General features: G+C 43.0%; 2 protein-coding genes and 1 long non-coding RNA gene across 4 annotated transcripts in view; 1 reads left to right on the top strand and 2 right to left on the bottom strand.

Annotated features, from left to right (window-relative positions):
- Positions 1–8,471, bottom strand: part of C8H3orf49 (chromosome 8 C3orf49 homolog) — a 31,252-nt gene extending 22,781 nt beyond the window's left edge. For both annotated transcript variants that reach the window (XM_075184129.1, XM_075184130.1), the window contains exon 1: positions 7,859–8,471. In XM_075184129.1, the coding sequence (XP_075040230.1) occupies positions 7,859–7,977 (119 nt within the window). In that variant the 5' untranslated portion in view covers positions 7,978–8,471. The remainder of the gene's footprint in view (positions 1–7,858) is intronic.
- PRICKLE2 (prickle planar cell polarity protein 2) overlaps positions 1–23,782 on the top strand; it is a 938,433-nt gene that overhangs the window by 416,532 nt on the left and 498,119 nt on the right. The gene's annotated exons all lie outside the window — the stretch shown is intronic.
- LOC142099667 (uncharacterized) overlaps positions 1–23,782 on the bottom strand; it is a 270,464-nt gene that overhangs the window by 179,569 nt on the left and 67,113 nt on the right. The window lies entirely within an intron of this gene.

The following is a 23,782-nucleotide window of genomic DNA, read 5'->3' as shown; positions in this document are numbered from 1 at the left end:
TCCTATAAGTAAGCATTCTACAAATAAGTATTCTATAAGTAAGCATCCTATAAGTAATCATTGTATAACTAAGCATCCTACAAGTAAGCATCCTACAAGTATGCATTCTACAAGTAAACATCCTACAAATAAGCACCCTATAAGTAAGCACCCTATAAGTAAGTATCCTATAAGTAAGTATCCTATAAGTAAGCACCCTACAAGTATGCATCCTATAAGTAAGCACCCTATAAGTAAGCATTCTATAAGTAAGCACCCTATAAGTAAGAATTCTATAAGTAAGTATCCTATAAGTAAGCATCCTATAAGTAAGCACCTTATAAGTAAGCATCCTATAAGTAAGTATCCTATAAGTAAGCACCCTATAAGTAAGCACCCTATAAGTAAGTATCCTATAAGTAAGTATCCTATAAGTAAGCACCCTATAAGTAAGCATTCTATAAGTAAGCATCCTATAAGTAAGTATCCTATAAGTAAGTATCCTATAAGTAAGCACCCTATAAGTAAGCACCCTATAAGTAAGTATCCTATAAGTAAGCACCCTATAAGTAAGCATTCTATAAGTAAGCACCCTATAAGTAAGAATTCTATAAGTAAGTATCCTATAAGTAAGCACCCTATAAGTAAGCATTCTATAAGTAAGTATCCTATAAGTAAGCACCCTATAAGTAAGTATTCTATAAGTAAGCACCCTATAAGTAAGTATCCTATAAGTAAGCACCCTATAAGTAAGCATTCTATAAGTAAGTATCCTATAAGTAAGCACCCTATAAGTAAGCATTCTATTAGTAAGTATCCTATAAGTAAGCATGCTATAAGTAAGCACCCTACAAGTAAGTATCCTATAAGTAAGCACCCTATAAGTAAGTATCCTACAAGTAAGCATCCTATAAGTAAGTATCCTATAGGTAAGCATCCTACAAGTATGTATTCTACAAGTAAGCATCTTATAAGTAAGTATTCTATAAGTATCCTATAAGTAAGCATGCTATAAGTAAGCACCCTACAAGTAAGTATCCTATAAGTAAGCACCCTATAAGTAAGTATCCTACAAGTAAGCATCCTATAAGTAAGTATCCTATAGGTAAGCATCCTACAAGTATGTATTCTACAAGTAAGCATCTTATAAGAAAGCATTCTACAAATAATTATTCTATAAGTAAGCATCCTATAAGTAATCATTGTATAACTAAGCATCCTACAAGTAAGCATCCTACAAGTATGCATTCTACAAGTAAACATCCTACAAATAAGCACCCTATAAGTAAGCACCCTATAAGTAAGTATCCTATAAGTAAGTATCCTACAAGTATGCATCCTATAAGTAAGCACCCTATAAGTAAGTATCCTATAAGTAAGCATCCTATAAGTAAGCACCCTATAAGTAAGCATCCTATAAGTAAATATCCTATAAGTAAGCATCCTATAAGTAAGCATCCTATAAGTAAATATCCTATAAGTAAGCATCCTATAAGTAAGCACCCTATAAGTAAGCATTCTATAAGTAAGTATCCTATAAGTAAGCACCCTATAAGTAAGTATCTTACAAATAGGTATTCTACAGGTAAGCCTCCTACAAGTATGCATCCTACAAGTAAATATCCTACAAGTAAGCACCCTATAAGTAAGTATCTTACAAGTAAGCATCCTATAAGTAAGCACCCTATAGGTAAGTATCCTGTAAGTAAGCGTCCTACAAGTAAGCATTCTACAAATAAGTATCCTATAAGTAAGCATCATATAAGCATCCTATAAATAAGTATCCTATAAGTAAGCATCATACAACTAAGCCTCCTACAAGTATGCATCCTACAAGTAAACATCCTACAAGTAAGCACCCTATAAGTATCCTACAAGTAAGCATCCTATAAGTAAGCACCCTATTAGTAAGTATCCTATAAGTAAGCATCCTACAAGTATGTATTCTACAAGTAAGCATCCTATAAGTAAGCATCCTATAAGTAAGCATCCTATAAGTAAGCATTCTACAAGTAAGCATTCTACAAATAAGTATTCTATAAGTAAGTATCCTCTAAGTAAGCATCCTACAAGTAAGCATCTTATAAGTAAGCATCCTATAAGTAAGTATCCTACAAGTAAGCATCTTATAAGTAAGCATCCAATAAGTAAGTATCCTATAAGTAGGTATCCTATAAGTAAGCACCCTATAAGTAAGTATTCTATAAGTAAGTATCCTATAAGTAAGCACCCTATAAGTAAGCATCCTATAAGTAAGCATCCTATAAGTAAGCATTCTACAAGTAAGCATTCTACAAATAAGTATCCTACAAGTAAGCATCTTATAAGTAAGCACCCTATAAGTAAGCACCCTATAAGTAAGCATCCTATAAGTAAGCATTCTACAAGTAAGAATTCTACAAATAAGCATCCTACAAGTAAGCATCTTATAAGTAAGCATCCTATAAGTAAGTATCCTACAAGTAAGCATCTTATAAGTAAGCATCCAATAAGTAAGTATCCTATAAGTAAGCATCCTATTAGTAAGCACCCTATAAGTAAGCACCCTATAAGTAAGTATCTTACAAGTAAGCATCCTATAAGTAAGTATCCTATAAGTAAGTATCCTATAAGTAAGCACCCTATAAGTAAGTATCTTACAAGTAAGCATCCTATAAGTAAGTACCCTACAAGTAAACATCCTACAAGTAAGCACTCTATAAGTAAGTATCCTACAAGTAAGCATCCTATAAGTAAGGATCCTATAAGTAAGCATCCTACATGTAAGCACCCTATAAGTAAGTATCCTACAAGTAAGCATCCTATAAGTAAGTATCCTATAAGTAAGCACCCTATAAGTAAGCACCCTACAAGTAAGCACCCTATAAGTAAGTATCCTATAAGTAAGCATTCTATAAGTAAGTATCCTATAAGTAAGCATTCTATAAGTAAGTATCCTATAAGTAAGCATCCTACAAGTAAACATCCTACAAGTAAGCACCCTATAAGTAAGCACTCTATAAGTAAGTGTCCTACAAGTAAGCATCCTATAAGTAAGTATCCTATAAGTAAGCATCCTACATGTAAGCACCCTATAAGTAAGTATCCTACAAGTAAGAATCCTATAAGTAAGTATCCTATAAGTAAGCACCCTATAAGTAAGCACCCTATAAGTAAGTATCCTATAAGTAAGCATCCTACAAGTATGCATCCTACAAGTAAACTTCCTACAAGTAAGCACCCTATAAGTAAGCATTCTATAAGTAAGTATCCTATAAATAAGTATCCTATAAGTAAGCACTCTATAAGTAAGTATCCTATAAGTAAGTATCCTATAAGTAAGCACCCTATAAGTAAGCACCCTATAAGTAAGTATCCTATAAGTAAGCATCCTACAAGTATGAATCCTACAAGTAAACTTCCTACAAGTAAGCACCCTATAAGTAAGCATTCTATAAGTAAGTATCCTATAAATAAGTATCCTATAAGTAAGCACTCTATAAGTAAGCATTCTATAAGTAAGTATCCTATAAGTAAGTATCCTATAAGTAAGCATCCTATCACCACTATGTAAACACAGAGGCTGCTAATTATAATGGTTCAGAAACTGTCTCGTCCTGCAGGATAGTGTAAGTTATGATTTTACTTCCTCTCCTGAAGACTTGTAGTAAGTTCTATCAAATGAAAGTTCACAGAGGTCAGTGACTTCCAGTAAACAGTAACTCAAGTATATAGGTGCTCTATATGCACAGTGGCTCAGTGGTTAGCACTTCTGTCTCACATCACTGGGGTCATGATTTTGATTCCCCATCGTGGCCTTATCTGTGTGCAGTTTATATGTTTTCCCCATGTTTACGTGGGTTTCCTCTGGGTGCCTCGGTTTCCTCCCATACTCCAAAAACATACTGGTAGGTTAATTGGCTGCTATCAAAATTGACCCTAGTCTCTTTCTCTCTGTCTGTCTGTCTGTGTGTGTGTATGTTAGGGAATTTAGACTGTAAGCTCCAATGGGGCAGGGACTGATGTGAGTGAGTTCTCTGTACAGCGCTGCGGAATCAGTCGCTCTATATAAATAAATGGTGATGATGATGATGATAGTAGGTTAATTTGCTGCTATGAAATTGACCTTAGTCTCTCTCGATCTGTGTGTATGAAAATTATTATTATTATTATCATTTATTTGTTGGGCGCCACAAGGTTTCCACAGCGCCTTACATAGTACAAACAGTAGACCATACAGGGTGAAACATTACAGAACAATAAACACAGAGTACCAATGCTTCAGAAACTCCGGCCAGACATATGGAATAAATACGGAGCAGAAGATTCGGTATGGAGACAGGAGGGGAGAGGGGCCCTGCTCATGTGAGCTTACATCCTAAGGGAAGGTGGACAAAAAGGCACGAAAGGGAGGCAGTGATACGAGGGAGAAAAAGGGGCAGGGGAGAGGGGGGAGAACTGCAGAGTAGATGAGGGGTTAAGTGGATGGTTGGAAGGCTTTCAGGAACAGGTGAGTTTTGAGTGCCCGTTTGAAGGAGCATAGATTGGGTGAGAGAAGGATGGAGCGAGGGAGGTCATTCCAGTGCAGGGGGGCAGCTCAGGAGAAGTCTTGGATTCTGGAGTGGGAAGAGGTAATTAGAGTGGAGGAGAGGCGACGGTCGTTTGCCGAGCGCAGGGAGCGGGCAGGAGTGTGGATGGTGAGGAGGTTAGAGATGTAGGGGGCAGTAGACTTGGAGAGAGCTTTGTAAGTGGTAGTAAGGAGTTTAAAGAGGATTCTGTAGGGGAAAGGGAGCCAGTGTAAGGCATGGTAGAGAGGGGAGGCAGAGTAGGAGCGGCGTGAGAGAAAGATGAGTCTAGCAGCCGCATTGAGTACAGATCGGAGGGGGGCAAGATGGGAGAGGGGGAGGCCAGTGAGGAGAAGGTTGCAGTAGTCAAGGCGGGAGATGATGAGTGCGTGGATGATAGTTTTGGTGGCGTCTTGTGAGAGGAAGGGTCGGATGCAGGCAATGTTGCGCAGTTGGAAGCGACAGGCTTGAGCAAGGGATTGGATGGGGGGGTAAAAGAGAGAGAGGAGTCAAGGGTGACACCTAGGCAACGGAGTTGGGTGACAGAGGAGATGGTAGTGTTATTAACAACGATAGAGAAGTTGTGGTGATAGGGGAGTCTGGAGGGAGGAAAGACAATGAGTTCAGTCTTAGAGATGTTAATTTTGAGAAAGCGTGAGGACATCCAGGAGGAGATGGCAGAGAGGCAGTCAGATACGCGAGAGAGGAGGGTTGGAGAGAGGTCAGGAGAAGAGATGTAGAGTTGAATGTCGTCAGCATAAAGGTGATACTGAAGTCCAAAGGAGGAGATGAGCGCACCAAGGGAGGAAGTGTAGAGCGAGAAGAGAAGGGGGCCGAGAACAGAGCCCTGGGGGACTCCTACTTGGAGGGGTGATGGGGCAGAGGAAGAGCCAGAGGTGGAGACAGAGAAGGTGCGGTTGGCGAGGTAAGAGCAGAACCAGGCGTGGACGGAACCAGAGAGGCCGAGAGAGAGAAGAGTTTGCAGTAGGAGGGGGTGGTCCACGGTGTCAAAGGCCGCGGAAAGGTCAAGGAGGATAAGTAAGGAGAAGTGCCCCCTGGATTTGGCTGATAGGAGATCATTGGTGACCTTGGCTAGGGCAGTTTCAGTGGAGTGGAGGGGGCGGTACCCAGATTGGAGAGGGTCAAGGAGGGAATTGTCCGAGAGGTATTGGGTGAGACGACAGCAGACTAACCGCTCAAGTAGTTTGGAGGCGTAGGGGAGAAGTGAGATGGGGCGATAGTTGCCGACGAAGGTGGGGTCAAAATTGTGTTTTTTGAGGATAGGAGAGATAAGAACGTGTTTAAATGAGGAGGGTACTACACCAGAGGAGAGTGATAGGTTGAAGACGTGTGCCAGGTAGGAGCAGGCAGTGGGAGAGAGAGAGCGAAGGAGGTTAGAGGGGATGGGATCAAGAGGACAAGTGGAGGGTGGAGAGGAAAGAATAAGGGAGCGAACTTCTTAGGGAAAATGTTAGGGAATTTAGACTGCAAGCTCCAATGGGACACTGACTGATGTGAGCGCTAAGGAATTAGTGGCGCTATATAAATAGATGATGATGATATAGGGCAACTATTTACTGCTCAGGAGAATATTGGCAGCACTAAAAACAGTCCCATTTCTTTCTGTGTTGACCCTCATCTATAATTGCATGAATGGATTAGTTAGGGAGGGGAAATTGTCCTCCTGTTGCAACTTTGCAAAATACATAGTGTTATGTACATATTTGCCATGCATGAAATATAAAATTTCCAAAGTGAAAACAAATATAAAACTTGCGAAAAACTAGTATGAAACATGTGATGCATAATAAATTGGAATTAATTGAAAACATGTTTATATTGAGGTCTGGCTCAGGCTGCCAGGCAGTAGCTTCCCTGTAAGGAGGATTTGTTTTCTCCGTAACTTTGATCAGAATTAATTGACGTGGTATATTAACATATTGTAAACACGTGGGGCCTGATTCATTAAGGAACTTAAATTAAGAAGTTTCTTATTTCAGTCTCCTGGACAAAACCATGTTACAATGCAAGGGGTGAAAATTAGTTTTCTGTTTTGCACATAAGTTAAATACCTACTGTTTTTTCATGTAGCACACAAATATCAACTTTAAATATCAGTGTACAAATAAGCTATCAAGTATTTGCTTGCTACATGAAAAAACAGTCAGTATTTATCTTATGTGCAAAACAGAAAACTAATTTTCACCCCTTGCATTGTAACATGGTTTTGTCCAGGAGACTGAAATAAGAAACTTCTTAATTTAAGTTCCTTAATGAATCAGTCCTGAGAAGTCTATTATTTTTATATTAGACTTTACTGTAGGAAACAATGAAATATTGAAGATATATAAAATAAATAAGAAATCTGGTTAGTAAATAAGATAGATACATTTTGGGGGGAATTTTAGAAATTTACCAAAGACATAAAATTTTGGCTTTTAATAAACAGAGTTAGTTTCACAGAGTGTGGGTTTTCCAAGCTAAAATGCACCAATGGTCTTACTTTGAGCACAATTCTATAAAAGATACAGAATAAGAAGCATTTGTACTTTCTAACTTCCTGCATCTTATAATTAGTTATCAGTTTTTTTTATTTTGTTGGTATTTAATAAAGTACTATTATAAGTTCCCAAATTTTAATTTCATGCAATACATATAATCACCACAAGGGGGGAATCAGCAACACTATCGTCAGCTTTTTATTAAGGAATAACACTGAGACTCTTCTTCCTTGTAGTGTACAGTATTTTACTGTCTGTAAAGGAAGTATGATATTATTTAAAATATAATGAATACGAACTTTAATTTGATTGCCAACTTGTCTGCTATATAAGGCATATATTTAGCATTAAAAGTCACCTTCTGTCTGAAGTTCATTTTAACTTCTTTAATCTCCTGAACTTCTGATGAAGTTCAATTAACAAACAAGTAGGGATTTTTTTTTAGCTGTTTATGACATCTAAAAGAAAGCAAGAGGGGGCCTTTAGTGACTAAACCATCAGGAGGTAAATGTATCAAGCTGCGAGTTTCCCTCAGGTTTGAAAAAGTGGAGATGTTGCCTATAGCAACCAATCAGATTCTAGCTGTCATTGTGCAGAATGCACTAAATTAATGATAACTAGAATCTGATTGGTTGCTATGGGCAACATCTCCACTTTTCAAGCACGCCGGAAATTGACATTTTGGAATTTTTATTCCTAGGACTGTGCTAGTTTCACAAATATAGGAGTCCCATGGATACTAAAATTTAATAGAACAAATGTTTGTTTGTTTTTTGCATTAAACAGTGCAGCTAATCAGCTGCCCAACTCTTTCCTAAGCACTCACATAATTACCTGACAATGCTTTTTCCTTTTGCCGGGACAGCGTTACACTTGTTCTGTTGAAATGCTTTGTCTGTGTTTCCTTTCTTGATTAGATTTAGAGACCCCGATGACCCTTGCCGACGTTCCATGGTTATCTGAGCTTCAGCTCTTCAGCCAGCGGCCTGACATGTGCGCGATCTCCAAGGCGTTTGGTTAATCCATTCGTTTTCCCGGTGCAGATTACCGGTGCTGAGTTGACCTTTGTAATGGTGAAACAATTTAACCGGTTTACTGATGACAGCTCCTGTAGTTCATGTCCGCAGCGCTGGGATGTATTTGTCGCTGGCAGTGAAGAGGTAAGAACTGTTCTCACACTTTCTCCAGTTTTAGTAGTCAGTGAAAGATTCATCAGGTACTTGTGAAATTCCACTTACATCACTTCTCCGTTCTTGTGAGATGAATGCAGACTTACTGGGAACAATAACTAGAATGTCAGTGAACACAGAGTTCTCTATCTTCCATGAACTCATCCGTCTCATGATCATGACGGTATAGTGCCATGTACACAATTCTTTATGTACAGACTGAAATTTGGGAAATGAAGGTCTTTACTTAGAGCGCCAAGGCTCATGGGACCACTGTTTCTAATATTATTATTATTATTATTATTATTATTATTATTATTTATTTATAAGGCGACACAAGGTTTCTGCAGTGCTGAACACAGTACAAACAATGGACAGTACAGGGAATAACAGTACAGAACAATAAACTAGTAATAACAAGACTTCAGAGGCTCCAGGCAAAGCAAATATATTGAAGTTGGAGCAGAAGTGAAGGTAGAGAGACAGGAGGGAGGAGGTCCCTGCTCATAAGAGCTTACATTCTAAAGGGAGGGGAAACAGACGGCCGGCACAAAGGGAGTTAGAGGAGGGGAGCAAGCGCTCCCCTCTACTGAGGAGGAGCCAGGAGATGAGAGCGAGCATGGAGAGAGGGTTAAGAGGAAGGCTGGTAGGCTTTGAGGAAGAGATGAGTTTTGAGTGCCCGTTTGAAGGAGCACAAGTTAGGGGACAAACGGATGGAGCGTTGGAGGTCACTCCAGTGCAGGGGGGCAGCTCGGGAGAAGTCTTGAATTCTGGAGTGGGTTCTAATATAAATATAGTTACAGTCAGAGGAGGGGTGGCCAATTTTAGCCTGGGATGGGGGTGCAAGATTTGACTCAGCAGCCTATTAGGAACATTTTAAAGAAAGTAAATGCAGGTGGCCCACTATGGGACCGGCCCGAGGGGCAGATGCTCCCCTGCCCCCCAGCCCAGTCTTCCCCTGGTTATAGTGTTAAATAATATGTATTAATTATTCATTGTAATAGGTCGGGGCCTTACTTTATTGTATTAAGTCTGTGAAATTCTAGTGTTGTACCCATGAAATTTAGTTATAACTGTAACACCCGCTTACTCTGGATAAGGGTATGTTCAATAACGCTTTATGTGTATATGACTTACTTTGCTTCACGCAGTGCCTCCACCAAGTCTTCTTGTAAGGGTCTGAATGGACATGGATGAAATGACCAACAAGGGGCGATTTTGTGGACCCCCTGTAACCAAACAGACTTCACACAATTCTGACGCACGACAATGTAGTTTTTGTTTTGTTTTTACACTGACAATACTGTATATATTTCAAATTTCTTTACAATTAGGGAATAAGTAACAAATCAGATACTAAAAAATTTCCTGAGATTGAACATACAACACACTATAGATTAGTAAAATTTTATGTACTGGTAACCTTATAATTTGAATATTAGTCGAAATATTTCTACTTTGCTATTAAATTGGCTTTATCAACCAAACCCAACTCCTTATAAACTGACACTATATATTATATATTTATCCTTATTTCATACCTCACTAAATTAATTCATAATAGGCCTACATACTGTTTTGTTAATATACTTGTAAATCAGTTCATCAGGACACTGAAGCATGGGTGGGCACTGCTGAGCTCTTTATTCAGCCATTTGCAGACTCTGGGTACATTGCACACTGGCCACACCCACTTCCCAGCATTCCCCATGGTCTTAGGGACCATCACTAAAGATTCAAGCTTAAACATATAAGGGAGTGTCTACAAACATTAAGCATATCTAATGCAATAACATCACATCTTCTTTTCTTTAAAGATAAGCCCTGTATCCTTCAGTATAACAATTTAACAATATAACATTAAGAACATCATCTAACAAGTTTCAATGAGTCTCTCAGGTCTGCGTATTTCTCTTATGGGTCTTTCACACAAAGTCTGTGTATCGTCAACCATGTTGGACCTTTCTTCCATCATGGTTTGTTCACCATTATCAAGTCCATCATACATGTCAGATGAAGGGTATTCTTCAGTCGTGTTGCCATCACTATGGTTGGGTTGAGATCTTAAATCGACCCGATTTCTTCTTACTTCTGTTCCACGATCTGTACGTACAATATAAGATCTTGGTGCTACTTGTGCTTGCACAATACCTTTCTGCATCCAAATGCCTTTCTCATGATCTCGGAGACGGACTTGGTCACCTGATCTTAGATCAGATAAGCTTTTTGCTCGCCTATCATGGTACAGTTTCTGTTTCTCCTGTTGACGTACCTTACTCAGTCTCACCAATGCTGAGTTATGCGTATTAAGCAGTTCGTCACTTATCGGAAGATTTGCTCTAATCCTCCTTCCCATCAGCATTTGTGCAGGAGAGAGTCCATTCTGTAAAGGTGTACTGCGGTAGATTAAAAGACTTTTGTAGAAATCTTCTTTGCCGTCTTGTGCTTTTTTCATTAGACTCTTTACAGTTTTTACTGAACTTTCCACCAACCCATTTGACTGTGGATAGTGGGGACTCGATGTTGCATGGACAAATTCCCACTCTTCAGCAAACTGTCTAAATTCAGCGCTGGAAAACTGAGGTCCATTGTCAGTGAACACTTCCATAGGAACACCATGCCTTGCAAAGATTGACTTCATGCAACTGATTACGGCTTTACTAGTAGTTGTAGGTAGAGTCTGCACCTCAGGGTAATTAGAATAATAATCAGTCACGACAATGTGTGTTTTTCCAATACAATCAAACAAATCTGCGCCTACCTTCTGGTATGGTCTCTCTGGCACTGCATGAGGACTCAGCGGCTCGACTTGTTGCTTTGGTCTGTACGTAAGACACAGTTCACATGTAGCTGTTGTCTGTGCTATGTCCTGGTTCATTCTTGGCCAATACATCACTTCACGCGCCCTCCGTTTACATTTCTCTTCTCCTAAGTGGCCTTCATGTATCTTGCACAGCATAATTTTTCTTAGTCGTGCAGGTATAATAATTCTATTGCCTTTGTAAATAATACCATTGACAACCGTAAGGTCAGTGCGGTACATCCAATAATCATGAATAGACAGTGGGCACGCATTTTTTTCTGCTGGCCATCCTTTCAGAATGATGTCTTGTAACACTTTCATTGTGATGTCTGTCTCTGTTTCTTTTCTTATCTGTTCTTGTCTTGCAAGAGACACAGGTAGAGAAGCTACAATCAAATTAACATATGCGTCTATCTCTTTATCCATCAGACTTTCAGAACCTTCACTTTTGTTCACAGCACGGGAAAGTGTGTCAGCAATGTACATGTATTTACCAGGACAGTACAGCAATTGGACATCATATTTCTGTAGTCTTATAAGCATTCTTTGAATTCTCATGGGACAGTCATGTAACGATTTAGCCATGATAGCTACCAATGGCTTGTGGTCAGTTTCCACTGTAAACGCTTGACCATACACAAATTGATGAAATCGCTCACATGCATATGTGATTGCTAGAAGTTCTTTTTCTATCTGAGCATATCTTGTTTCAGCACTTGTCAATGCTCTTGATGCATAGATTACCGGTTGCCATGTATCCTCATGTTCTTGTAACAACACTGAGCCTAGGCCAAATTGCGAGGCATCTGCTGAAATTCTTATACTTTTTGTAGGATCAAAGAATCTTAGTACCGGTTGCTCTGTGATGGTCCATTTCAAGTTTTGCCAACTTTCTTCTTGTTCATGGGACCACAGCCACTCATTATTTTTGTCCAACAACCATCTTAGAGGTGCTGTTTGTTCGGAGAGTTGAGAAATAAACTTTCCTAAGTAAGTAATCATTCCTAGGAATCTTCTCACGTCGTCTTTGTTGTTAGGACGTTCCATGTTTATTATGGCTGATATTTTCCTCGGGTCAGGCTTCACACCTTCCTCCGAGACCACGTCACCCATAAAGGTAAGTGTTTTCACACCAAATTCACATTTGTCCTTGTTCAGCTTTAGATTCACCTTCTTGATAAGTTCCATTACTTGTCTCAGTCTAGAATCATGTTCTTCTTTTGTAGATCCCCAGACAATAATGTCATCCATCATTGTTTCAACACCTGGAATGTGTTCAAAAATCATGTGTATCCTTTTGTGATATACTTCTGGAGCAGACAATATCCCATATGGTAGTCGAAGGAATCTGTATCGACCTTCTGGGGTATTAAATGTACACAGCATTGAGCTGGCTTCATCTAGCTTCATTTGCCAGAATCCTGAAGATGCATCCAATTTACTGAACCATTTTGCTCCCGCAAACTGTGACATGATTTCATCTCTGGTTGGTAGTTTGAAATGTTCTCTTTTAATAGCCTTATTTAAATCTCTTGGATCCAGACATATTCTGAGTTGTCCATTTTTCTTTTCAACAATTACTAAGGAGCTCACCCATTCAGTAGGCTCATCAACTTTCTGTATCACACCCAAAGCTTCCATGCGGTTTAACTCCTGTTTGAGTTTTTCTCTCAGCGCAAATGGCACTTTTCTACAGGGGTGTATCACTGGAGGAACTTGCGTGTCTAGATTTATCTTATGCTCGCCAGGCAGACAACCTAAACCTTCAAACATGTCTCTGTATTCTGTAAACACTGATTTGCATTCATCTTCTACTTGTGATGTCACCATGAAAACTTTCTTTATCAAGTTAAGCTTCTCACATGAACTTAATCCTAGAATCGGTTGTACATCTTTATCCACAATCAGTAGCGATGTTTTGAACTATTTATATAGCGTCACTAACACCGCTGCGCTGTACAGACTATATTGTCTCTCACATCAGTCTTTGCCCCATTGGAGCTTACAGTCTAAATTCCCAAACACACACACACACACACACACACACACACACACGGAGAGACTAGGGTCAATTTGATAGCAGCCAATATGTATATTTTTGGAGTGACGGAGGAAACCCACACAAACACAGGGAGATCATACAAACTCCACACAGATAAGGCCAAGGTAGTAAAGGAACACTCAGTACCTGATTATCCAATAGGCTAACTAGGCCAAAGCCTAGGGCGTGAGGCTTTTGTGGGGGCCCAACATTTTTGGAAGTGCAACCTTGTGACAGGGAGAGGTATAAACTGAAATCCATTTTACAATATAAGAGGATAGAAGTTTTCCAAAGTAAAAAGAAAACATGAAAGAAAAATGTAGTAAGGTTTTCATCTTGACGTATTCCCATAGTAAATGTTGAGTCATCTATGGCGGGTGCTTGAGGATACGCAAGTAAGAGAGATACGGAAGGCGACAGGAGCGGGCGTGAGAGCCCCATTCACATTTTCACCCTCATTAAAGATCGTTAATGGCAACAAAATGAGTGACCAAGATTTCCGTGAAAAGCCAAGTGGAGCGGAGTTTCTAAAACATAGGAACATTGGTGGGGGGGGGGGGGAGTTTGTGTTATTTGCTTTTAACTATATAATAATGTTGTCACGGGCACTAGGAGTCTTTACCCAGGGATCACCAGGTGATAGGCTTACCAGAGCAGTATAGGTGGTAATATGGTACTCTGGTAGCAGGGTGATCACGGAACAGGAAATAGCAGATGATGAGATGCTCAGGAAAGTCTATGACTAGCAGCACTGGCAATATGGAGGTAGTAATACACGAGGAACTGTATGGACAAAGGACACGTGAAGGTAGTCAGTGGTCTGCGGTAGCAAGTTGTACCACTGCTATAGTGAGGAGGAATGTCCAACAGAAACGAGGAGGTGATGAGAGTCAGCGGTCTGCGTTTAGCAAGTTGTACCGCTGTCTGAGTGAAGGAATGGAATCCAAGTGGAGGTATCCGGGGAGTCAGTGGTCTGCGTTAGCAAGTTGTACCACTGCTATGTGAGAGGATACTGGAACAGGTGAAACTGTAAACAGGAGTCAGTGGTCTGCCACTAGCAAGTTGTACTACTGAATATATATGTGAGGAGGTGCACGGGGAGAGACTGCAACACAATATATACACGGGCACCTTGACTTTGATCCACAGTAATATGCACAATATAAATGTATAAATGACTGAACAACACTGCCAATATAGAAAGTCTCTTGAAGTAATCCGGCATGAGATAACACAGTCAATGGTGGCAGTAGAGTCAGCAGATAGTACACTCCAGAGGAGAACCAACACAGTCCAGCAAGGTATGCAATACACAGCACAGTCAATGGGAAGTATGCATACCGTGGTTCAGGAGAAGGCAGTCAGACAGGAGTGCAGAGATACCTGAAGGGCAGGAGGCCAGCAGGATACAAGTCCCTGGATGGGTGAAGCGGGGGTCTAGCAGGTGCAGCGCACAGGTAGGTAGACCAGCAGGGAGCACAGGAAGGCGTGGAGAGCGGATCAGCAGTAGATGGATGAGTAGCGCTGAGAAGTAACAGCAGCGGGTCTCTGCGGGAACACGGAGGTAACCAATAGCAACCAGCAGGTGCAGTAACGATGGGACACCGGAGCAGAGTTGAACTGGAACAGATGATCACGGAGAGTAGCGGGTAGCAATAGTGGCGGCAGACTCAAGGAAACACGGTAGAGTAGACAAGGACTGAAGACTGAAGCGCACAGAGGCAGCGGATAGGAATCAGCTAAACAGTCACGATGAAACACGGACGGGTTGCAGGTTGAAGACTGTAGTGCACGGAGGCAGCGGGTAGGAATGCTGGCAGTCACAATCATGAACAGGTGAGTGGATGTGGTTGAAGCCTGTAATGCACGGAGGCAGCGGATAGGCATCAGCTAACAGTCCCAATGATACATGGTAGAGTTGAAGTGATTAGAAGACTGTAGTGCACGGAGGCAGCGGATAGGAATCAGCTCACAGTCACGATGATACAGTAGATGGTAGAAGTGGTATGGGAACCACAGTAGCAGAAGTGGTTTGGAAACCACAGAGGTAGAAGTGGTTTGGAAACCACAGGAATCAGCAGGGCTGAATAAACAAGGAAACACAGGAACACCTTCAGAGACTCGTGGGGAATGAGACTCCAAGATCAGGCAATGTGGTGATGACCACAGGTGCTTAATATAGGGAGGTTGCCTGATCTGCCAATTAAGTTAAAGGAACATACACTGGAGGTATAGAAAGGGCTGCGCATGCGCAGTCCCTCAGGATGGAGGACGGCCACGGTTCCTAAATGTCCGGGAAGAAGCACTCACAGTCCGGTGAGTGACAGTACCCCCCCTTTTAAAGGTGGGCACAGAACGCCTGGAACCGGGCTTGTCCGGATTTTTGGAATAAAACTTCTTCAGAAGGGCAGGAGCATTAAGATCTTCAGCTTTGATCCATGAACGCTCTTCAGGACCAAAGCCCTTCCAATGAACGAGGAAACGGAGGACTCCTCGCGAAATTTTTGCATCCAATACCTCAGTAATCTCGAAATCCTCCTCCTGATGAACTTGAACTGGCTGCGGTGCTGAGGAAGGAGTCGAGAAACGGTTGATGATGAGAGGTTTGAGCAAGGACACATGGAAGGCATTGGAGATCCGAAGATTCTTAGGAAGAAGAAGTTTAACACATACTGGATTGATAACTTGAATGATCCTATATGGACCAATAAAACGAGGGGCGAATTTCATAGATGGAACCTTCAAACGAATATTTTTGGTAGATAACCAGACACGATCTCCAATTTTTAGTGGTGGAATAGCCCGCCTCTTCTTATCTGCGAAAGACTTATATTTGTTAGATGTCTTCTTTAAACAGGTTTTGACCTGAGACCAGATATTTTTGAAGGTCTGACAAGCAGTCTCCACAGCAGGAACTTGGGTGGGCGGGAGGGCAGGAAATTCCGGAAAAGACGGATGGTGACCGTAGACCACAAAGAATGGAGTTTTGGATGATGACTCATGGTACATGTTGTTATGGGCGAATTCAGCCCAAGGGAGCAATTCTACCCAGTTGTCTTGGTTGGCTGAAGAGAACATCCTAATAAAAGTCTCAAGATCTTGATTGACTCGTTCCGTTTGTCCGTTAGATTGCGGATGGTAAGACGATGAGAGTGCTAATCGTATGCCCAAGGTTTTACAAAGGGCCCGCCAGAATCTGGAAACGAATTGTACTCCTCTATCTGACACAATCTCAGACGGACATCCATGGATGCGGAAGATTTCTTTAATGAAATGTTCAGCCAGAGTAGACGAGGAAGGTAAACCGGACAGAGGGACGAAATGAGCCATCTTCGAAAATCTGTCTACCACTACCCAAATAGTATTGTGATTCTTACTTGGTGGCAAATCAGTAACGAAATCCATACTAATATGGGTCCAAGGCTTGGACGGAATGGGTAGTGGTCGCAGCAACCCTGCTGGAGTTCTGCGGGAGGATTTGAACTGAGAACATAAATCACAGGAAGCAATAAACTCTTTGACGTCTCTCCTCATTGAAGGCCACCAGTAACTACGAGAGAGAATCTCAAAGGTCTTATGTTCACCGGCGTGTCCAGAAAAACGAGAGGCATGGAACCACGAAAGGATTTTCTTCCTCAGAGTAGGAGGCACGAGGGTCTTCCCAAATGGTAGCATTTTGGTGGATGAAGCAGCCAGAGAAATACATTTGGGGTCTAGAATAGCATGGTTGGGAACCTCTTCTACATCAGAGGACGTCACAAAAGCTCGAGATAGAGCGTCAGCTTTCTTGTTCTTAGCAGCTGGTTTGAAGGTTATAATTAATTCAAAACGGGAAAAGAAAAGAGACCATCTTGCTTGACGAGGGTTCAAGCATTGAGCAGATTGCAAATATGACAAGTTCTTATGATCCGTGAAGATCGTCACCGGATGGCGAGCTCCTTCCAACAAGTATCTCCATTCCTCTAATGCAGCTTTGATGGCCAGCAACTCCTTGTCCCCGATAGTATAGTTTTTCTCTGCGGGCAGAAGACCCCGAGAGTAGAAGGCACAAGGATGTAATTTTTGTTGCTCCGAGCGTTGGGAGAGAATAGCTCCTAAGCCCACATTAGAGGCATCTACTTCTAGGAAGAAGGGGAGTGTCACATCAGGTTGTCGCAGAATAGGAGCAGACGAGAAGGACTCTTTGAGGATTTGAAAGGCTTGGAGAGCCTCAGATGACCATTGCTTAGTATTAGCCCCTTTCCGAGTTAAGGCCACAATGGGAGATGCAATGGATGAGAAGTCTTGAATGAAGCGTCTATAGTAATTGGCAAAACCTAAAAAACGCTGGATGGCACGAAGAGTAGTTGGCTGAGGCCAATGTAGTACAGCATTTACTTTGTCTGGATCCATCTTCAGGCCAACTCCGGAAACTATATACCCCAAGAATGGAATCTGGGGTAACTCGAATGAACATTTTTCCAATTTACAGAACAATGAGTTTTTCCGTAGTCTGGAGAGGACCTCTGCCACATGTTGGTGATGAGAAGGCAGGTCCTGTGAGAAGATCAATATGTCGTCCAGGTAGACAACGACACATACATATAATAAGTCCCGAAAGATCTCATTGATGAAACCCTGGAAAACCGCGGGGGCATTACACAGCCCGAAGGGCATTACTAAATATTCGTAATGCCCATCTCTGGTGTTAAACGCGGTCTTCCATTCGTCACCGGAACGGATTCTAATTAAATTGTAGGCACCACGAAGATCCAACTTAGTAAATATCCGAGCTCCCTTGATGCGATCAAATAGCTCAGTGATCAGCGGAATGGGATACCGATTCTTGATAGTAATGGCGTTGAGTCCACGAAAATCTATACAAGGGCGTAATGATCCATCCTTCTTTTTGACGAAGAAGAACCCAGCTCCAGCGGGAGAGGTGGAAGGTCGAATGAACCCACGCTGGAGATTCTCCTGTATGTACTCAGATGTGGCTTGAGTTTCAGGTAACGAGAGAGGATAGACCCGACCCCTGGGAGGAGTCTTGCCAGGTAGAAGGTCGATCGGACAATCCCAAGAACGATGAGGAGGAAGACGTTCAGACTGAGCTTTATCAAACACATCGGCAAATGAAGCATACTGAGGAGGGAGTCCCGGGGAGGAAGATGAGATGGAAGATTGCTGTACTTTAAGAGGAATAACTTGAGAGAGACAACGATGGTGACATTCAGGCCCCCAAGACGTAACTTGAGGGGTGCGCCAGTCAATCTGGGGAGAGTGACATTGAAGCCATGGAAGGCCTAAGACAATCGGACTTGTCGTAACAGGAAGAATTAAAAACGAAATTTCTTCATGGTGTAGTACACCAATCTGAAGGGTTACTGGAGACGTACTCTGGGTGATGAGACCATTGATGAGACGTGATCCATCTATAGCCGTCACAGTAATGGGTGTTTTTAAAGTGATCACTGGTAGGGACCATTGATTCACTAGTGATTTAGAAATGAAATTTCCTGCTGCTCCGGAATCAATCAATGCCTGTGACTCAAAGGATTTGGTAGCAAAGGAAATCGTAACATCGAAAGCGCAGACTTTAGATTTCATAGACAATGGAGAGGACTCCAGGGACCCTAACTTCACCTCTCCAGAACTAGTTAGGGCCTGGCATTTCCCGATTTCTTAGGGCAAGAACTGAGCATATGTGTGGAATCAGCACAATAGATACAGAGTCTATTCTTTACTCTTCGTTTCCTCTCTTCTAAAGATAATTTGGAACGTCCTATCTCCATGGGAATCACAGAAGGTGACACTGGACGAAATTGAGGGTTTAAACGAAGAGGTGCTTTAGCAGAAGTTGTTTTCTCAGATTCTCTTTCACGAAATCTCATGTCTACACGATGGCAAAGAGAGATCAAATCTTCTAGTGACGAAGGAAGCTCTTGGGTAGTCAGTGCATCTTTAATTTTATCGGAGAGCCCCTGCCAGAAGGCGGCAACTAATGCTTCAGTGTTCCACTGAAGTTCAGAGGCTAAGATCCTAAATTGAATGACATACTGTCCCACTGTATGGGAGCCTTGTCGCAAACGAAGAATGCTGGAAGCAGCGGAGGTCACACGACCTGGTTCATCGAACACACTTCGGAACGTGGAAATGAATTTGGCACTATCTTGTAGAATTGGATCGTTTCTTTCCCACAGAGGGGAGGCCCAAGCCAGGGCTTGTCCAGAAAACAATGAGATAAGATAGGCCACTCTGGAACGATGGGTAGAAAAATTTTGAGGTTGGAGTTCAAAATGGACTGAACATTGGTTAAGGAAACCTCTACAAGTTTTGGGGTCCCCGTCATATTTTGACGGAGTAGGCAGGTGAAGCGTAGGAGCTGTAGACACCTGGGATGGCACTGGGGAAACGGAGGCAAGCACAGGAGCTTCAATATTAGCTGTAACAGTCTGTCCAGATGTTCCTTGGGAGGTTAACGATTGGTAACATTGAAGTAACAGCTGTTGGCGAGCATCCTGTTGCTCCACACGGCTGACCAGATGCTGCAGCATCTCTTTAGCAGTAGGTTCCGTATCTGGGTCTGTCATGGCCTGATCTTACTGTCACGGGCACTAGGAGTCTTTACCCAGGGATCACCAGGTGATAGGCTTACCAGAGCAGTATAGGTGGTAATATGGTACTCTGGTAGCAGGGTGATCACGGAACAGGAAATAGCAGATGATGAGATGCTCAGGAAAGTCTATGACTAGCAGCACTGGCAATATGGAGGTAGTAATACACGAGGAACTGTATGGACAAAGGACACGTGAAGGTAGTCAGTGGTCTGCGGTAGCAAGTTGTACCACTGCTATAGTGAGGAGGAATGTCCAACAGAAACGAGGAGGTGATGAGAGTCAGCGGTCTGCGTTTAGCAAGTTGTACCGCTGTCTGAGTGAAGGAATGGAATCCAAGTGGAGGTATCCGGGGAGTCAGTGGTCTGCGTTAGCAAGTTGTACCACTGCTATGTGAGAGGATACTGGAACAGGTGAAACTGTAAACAGGAGTCAGTGGTCTGCCACTAGCAAGTTGTACTACTGAATATATATGTGAGGAGGTGCACGGGGAGAGACTGCAACACAATATATACACGGGCACCTTGACTTTGATCCACAGTAATATGCACAATATAAATGTATAAATGACTGAACAACACTGCCAATATAGAAAGTCTCTTGAAGTAATCCGGCATGAGATAACACAGTCAATGGTGGCAGTAGAGTCAGCAGATAGTACACTCCAGAGGAGAACCAACACAGTCCAGCAAGGTATGCAATACACAGCACAGTCAATGGGAAGTATGCATACCGTGGTTCAGGAGAAGGCAGTCAGACAGGAGTGCAGAGATACCTGAAGGGCAGGAGGCCAGCAGGATACAAGTCCCTGGATGGGTGAAGCGGGGGTCTAGCAGGTGCAGCGCACAGGTAGGTAGACCAGCAGGGAGCACAGGAAGGCGTGGAGAGCGGATCAGCAGTAGATGGATGAGTAGCGCTGAGAAGTAACAGCAGCGGGTCTCTGCGGGAACACGGAGGTAACCAATAGCAACCAGCAGGTGCAGTAACGATGGGACACCGGAGCAGAGTTGAACTGGAACAGATGATCACGGAGAGTAGCGGGTAGCAATAGTGGCGGCAGACTCAAGGAAACACGGTAGAGTAGACAAGGACTGAAGACTGAAGCGCACAGAGGCAGCGGATAGGAATCAGCTAAACAGTCACGATGAAACACGGACGGGTTGCAGGTTGAAGACTGTAGTGCACGGAGGCAGCGGGTAGGAATGCTGGCAGTCACAATCATGAACAGGTGAGTGGATGTGGTTGAAGCCTGTAATGCACGGAGGCAGCGGATAGGCATCAGCTAACAGTCCCAATGATACATGGTAGAGTTGAAGTGATTAGAAGACTGTAGTGCACGGAGGCAGCGGATAGGAATCAGCTCACAGTCACGATGATACAGTAGATGGTAGAAGTGGTATGGGAACCACAGTAGCAGAAGTGGTTTGGAAACCACAGAGGTAGAAGTGGTTTGGAAACCACAGGAATCAGCAGGGCTGAATAAACAAGGAAACACAGGAACACCTTCAGAGACTCGTGGGGAATGAGACTCCAAGATCAGGCAATGTGGTGATGACCACAGGTGCTTAATATAGGGAGGTTGCCTGATCTGCCAATTAAGTTAAAGGAACATACACTGGAGGTATAGAAAGGGCTGCGCATGCGCAGTCCCTCAGGATGGAGGACGGCCACGGTTCCTAAATGTCCGGGAAGAAGCACTCACAGTCCGGTGAGTGACAAATGTATACTAATTATTATTTCCAAAATAAATTGGTAAGTGGATATTTTGCTGTTTGTTTTAAATCAGAGTGTGTGCATGACCAATGTGCCTCTACAAGAGTTTCTAACAGCAATCAAGTCTCAAGAGATGATATCTCCTGCTTTATCTACTCAAATGTTCTTTAAGCTATAGATGACATTATCTTCTAAGAGCCATTATAAGCACCTATTAACATGCGACAAATCTTCACCCGAAGATTCCGTCAGTGTATTACTGTAACAGATGGGAAGAGACCCCTGTGCTAATCTAGATTACTGTCGGCTCGCCAGTGGTGTGAAGTCTAAGGAGCTCCCCTGTGTTCAACAAGAACCGCCGCAAGGCCAGATGGGCTTTGCTGCTGAGAGCTCGCAGGTCGCGGTCCATTGGTCTGCTCTGCCTGTAGCACTGCAGAAGAAGGAGTGTCAGCTGGCCAATAGATGGTAACGAAGAGATTGGTTAGACAGCCGGGTCCGGTACACAAATTGGCAGCAAAGTACAGAGTCAGCAGGCGAAACGGAGTAAGAACAAGCCGGGGTCTGGTACATACAATGGGGCCGAATCAGTAGGCAGGAGCAAGGTCTGGATTAGCCGGGTGTCACGGGCACTAGGAGTCTTTACCCAGGGATCACCAGGTGATAGGCTTACCAGAGCAGTATAGGTGGTAATATGGTACTCTGGTAGCAGGGTGATCACGGAACAGGAAATAGCAGATGATGAGATGCTCAGGAAAGTCTATGACTAGCAGCACTGGCAATATGGAGGTAGTAATACACGAGGAACTGTATGGACAAAGGACACGTGAAGGTAGTCAGTGGTCTGCGGTAGCAAGTTGTACCACTGCTATAGTGAGGAGGAATGTCCAACAGAAACGAGGAGGTGATGAGAGTCAGCGGTCTGCGGATAGCAAGTTGTACCGCTGTCTGAGTGAAGGAATGGAATCCAAGTGGAGGTATCCGGGGAGTCAGTGGTCTGCGTTAGCAAGTTGTACCACTGCTATGTGAGAGGATACTGGAACAGGTGAAACTGTAAACAGGAGTCAGTGGTCTGCCACTAGCAAGTTGTACTACTGAATATATATGTGAGGAGGTGCACGGGGAGAGACTGCAACACAATATATACACGGGCACCTTGACTTTGATCCACAGTAATATGCACAATATAAATGTATAAATGACTGAACAACACTGCCAATATAGAAAGTCTCTTGAAGTAATCCGGCATGAGATAACACAGTCAATGATGGCAATAGACTCAGCGGATAGTACACTCCAGAGGAGAACCAACACAGTCCAGCAAGGTATGCAATACACAGCACAGTCAATGGGAAGTATGCATACCGTGGTTCAGGAGAAGGCAGTCAGACAGGAGTGCAGAGATACCTGAAGGGCAGGAGGCCAGCAGGATACAAGTCCCTGGATGGATGAAGCAGGGGTCTAGCAGGTGCAGCGCACAGGTAGGTAGACCAGCAGGGAACACTGGAAGGCGTGGAGAGCGGATCAGCAGTAGATGGATGAGTAGCGCTGAGAAGTAACAGCAGCGGGTCTCTGCGGGAACACGGAGGTAACCAATAGCAACCAGCAGGTGCAGTAACGATGGGACACCGGAGCAGAGTTGAACTGGAACAGATGATCACGGAGAGTAGCGGGTAGCAATAGTGGCAGCAGACTCAAGGAAACACGGTAGAGTAGACAAGGACTGAAGACTGAAGCGCACAGAGGCAGCGGATAGGAATCAGCTAAACAGTCACGATGAAACACAGACGGGTTGCAGGTTGAAGACTGTAGTGCACGGAGGCAGCGGATAGGAATCAGCTGGCAGTCACAATCATGAACAGGTGAGTGGATGTGGTTGAAGCCTGTAATGCACGGAGGCAGCGGATAGGCATCAGCTAACAGTCCCAATGATACATGGTAGAGTTGAAGTGATTAGAAGACTGTAGTGCACGGAGGCAGCGGATAGGAATCAGCTCACAGTCACGATGATACAGTAGATGGTAGAAGTGGTATGGGAACCACAGTAGTAGAAGTGGTTTGGAAACCACAGAGGTAGAAGTGGTTTGGAAACCACAGGAATCAGCTGGGCTGAATAAACGAGGAAACACAGGAACACCTTCAGAGACTCATGGGGAATGAGACTCCAAGATCAGGCAACGTGGTGTTGACCACAGGTGCTTAATATAGGGAGGTTGCCTGATCTGCCAATTAAGTTAAAGGAACATACACTGAAGGTTAGGAAAGGGCTGCGCATGCGCAGTCCCTCAGGATAGAGGACGTCCACGGTTCCTAATAGTCCGGGAAGAAGCACTCACAGTCCGGTGAGTGACACCGGGTCTGGTAATACAATCTGGCAGCGGAGTACAGGAACGACAGGCGGAATCAAGGTCAGGGCAGCCAAGGTCTGTAACAGTAAGGCGG

The sequence above is a fragment of the Mixophyes fleayi genome, chromosome 8, assembly GCF_038048845.1.
Source record: "Mixophyes fleayi isolate aMixFle1 chromosome 8, aMixFle1.hap1, whole genome shotgun sequence".
In the NCBI taxonomy this organism is placed as follows: domain Eukaryota; kingdom Metazoa; phylum Chordata; class Amphibia; order Anura; family Limnodynastidae; genus Mixophyes; species Mixophyes fleayi.
Note: the sequence above shows the minus strand (reverse complement) of the source record. Positions and strands in the feature narration are given on the sequence as shown.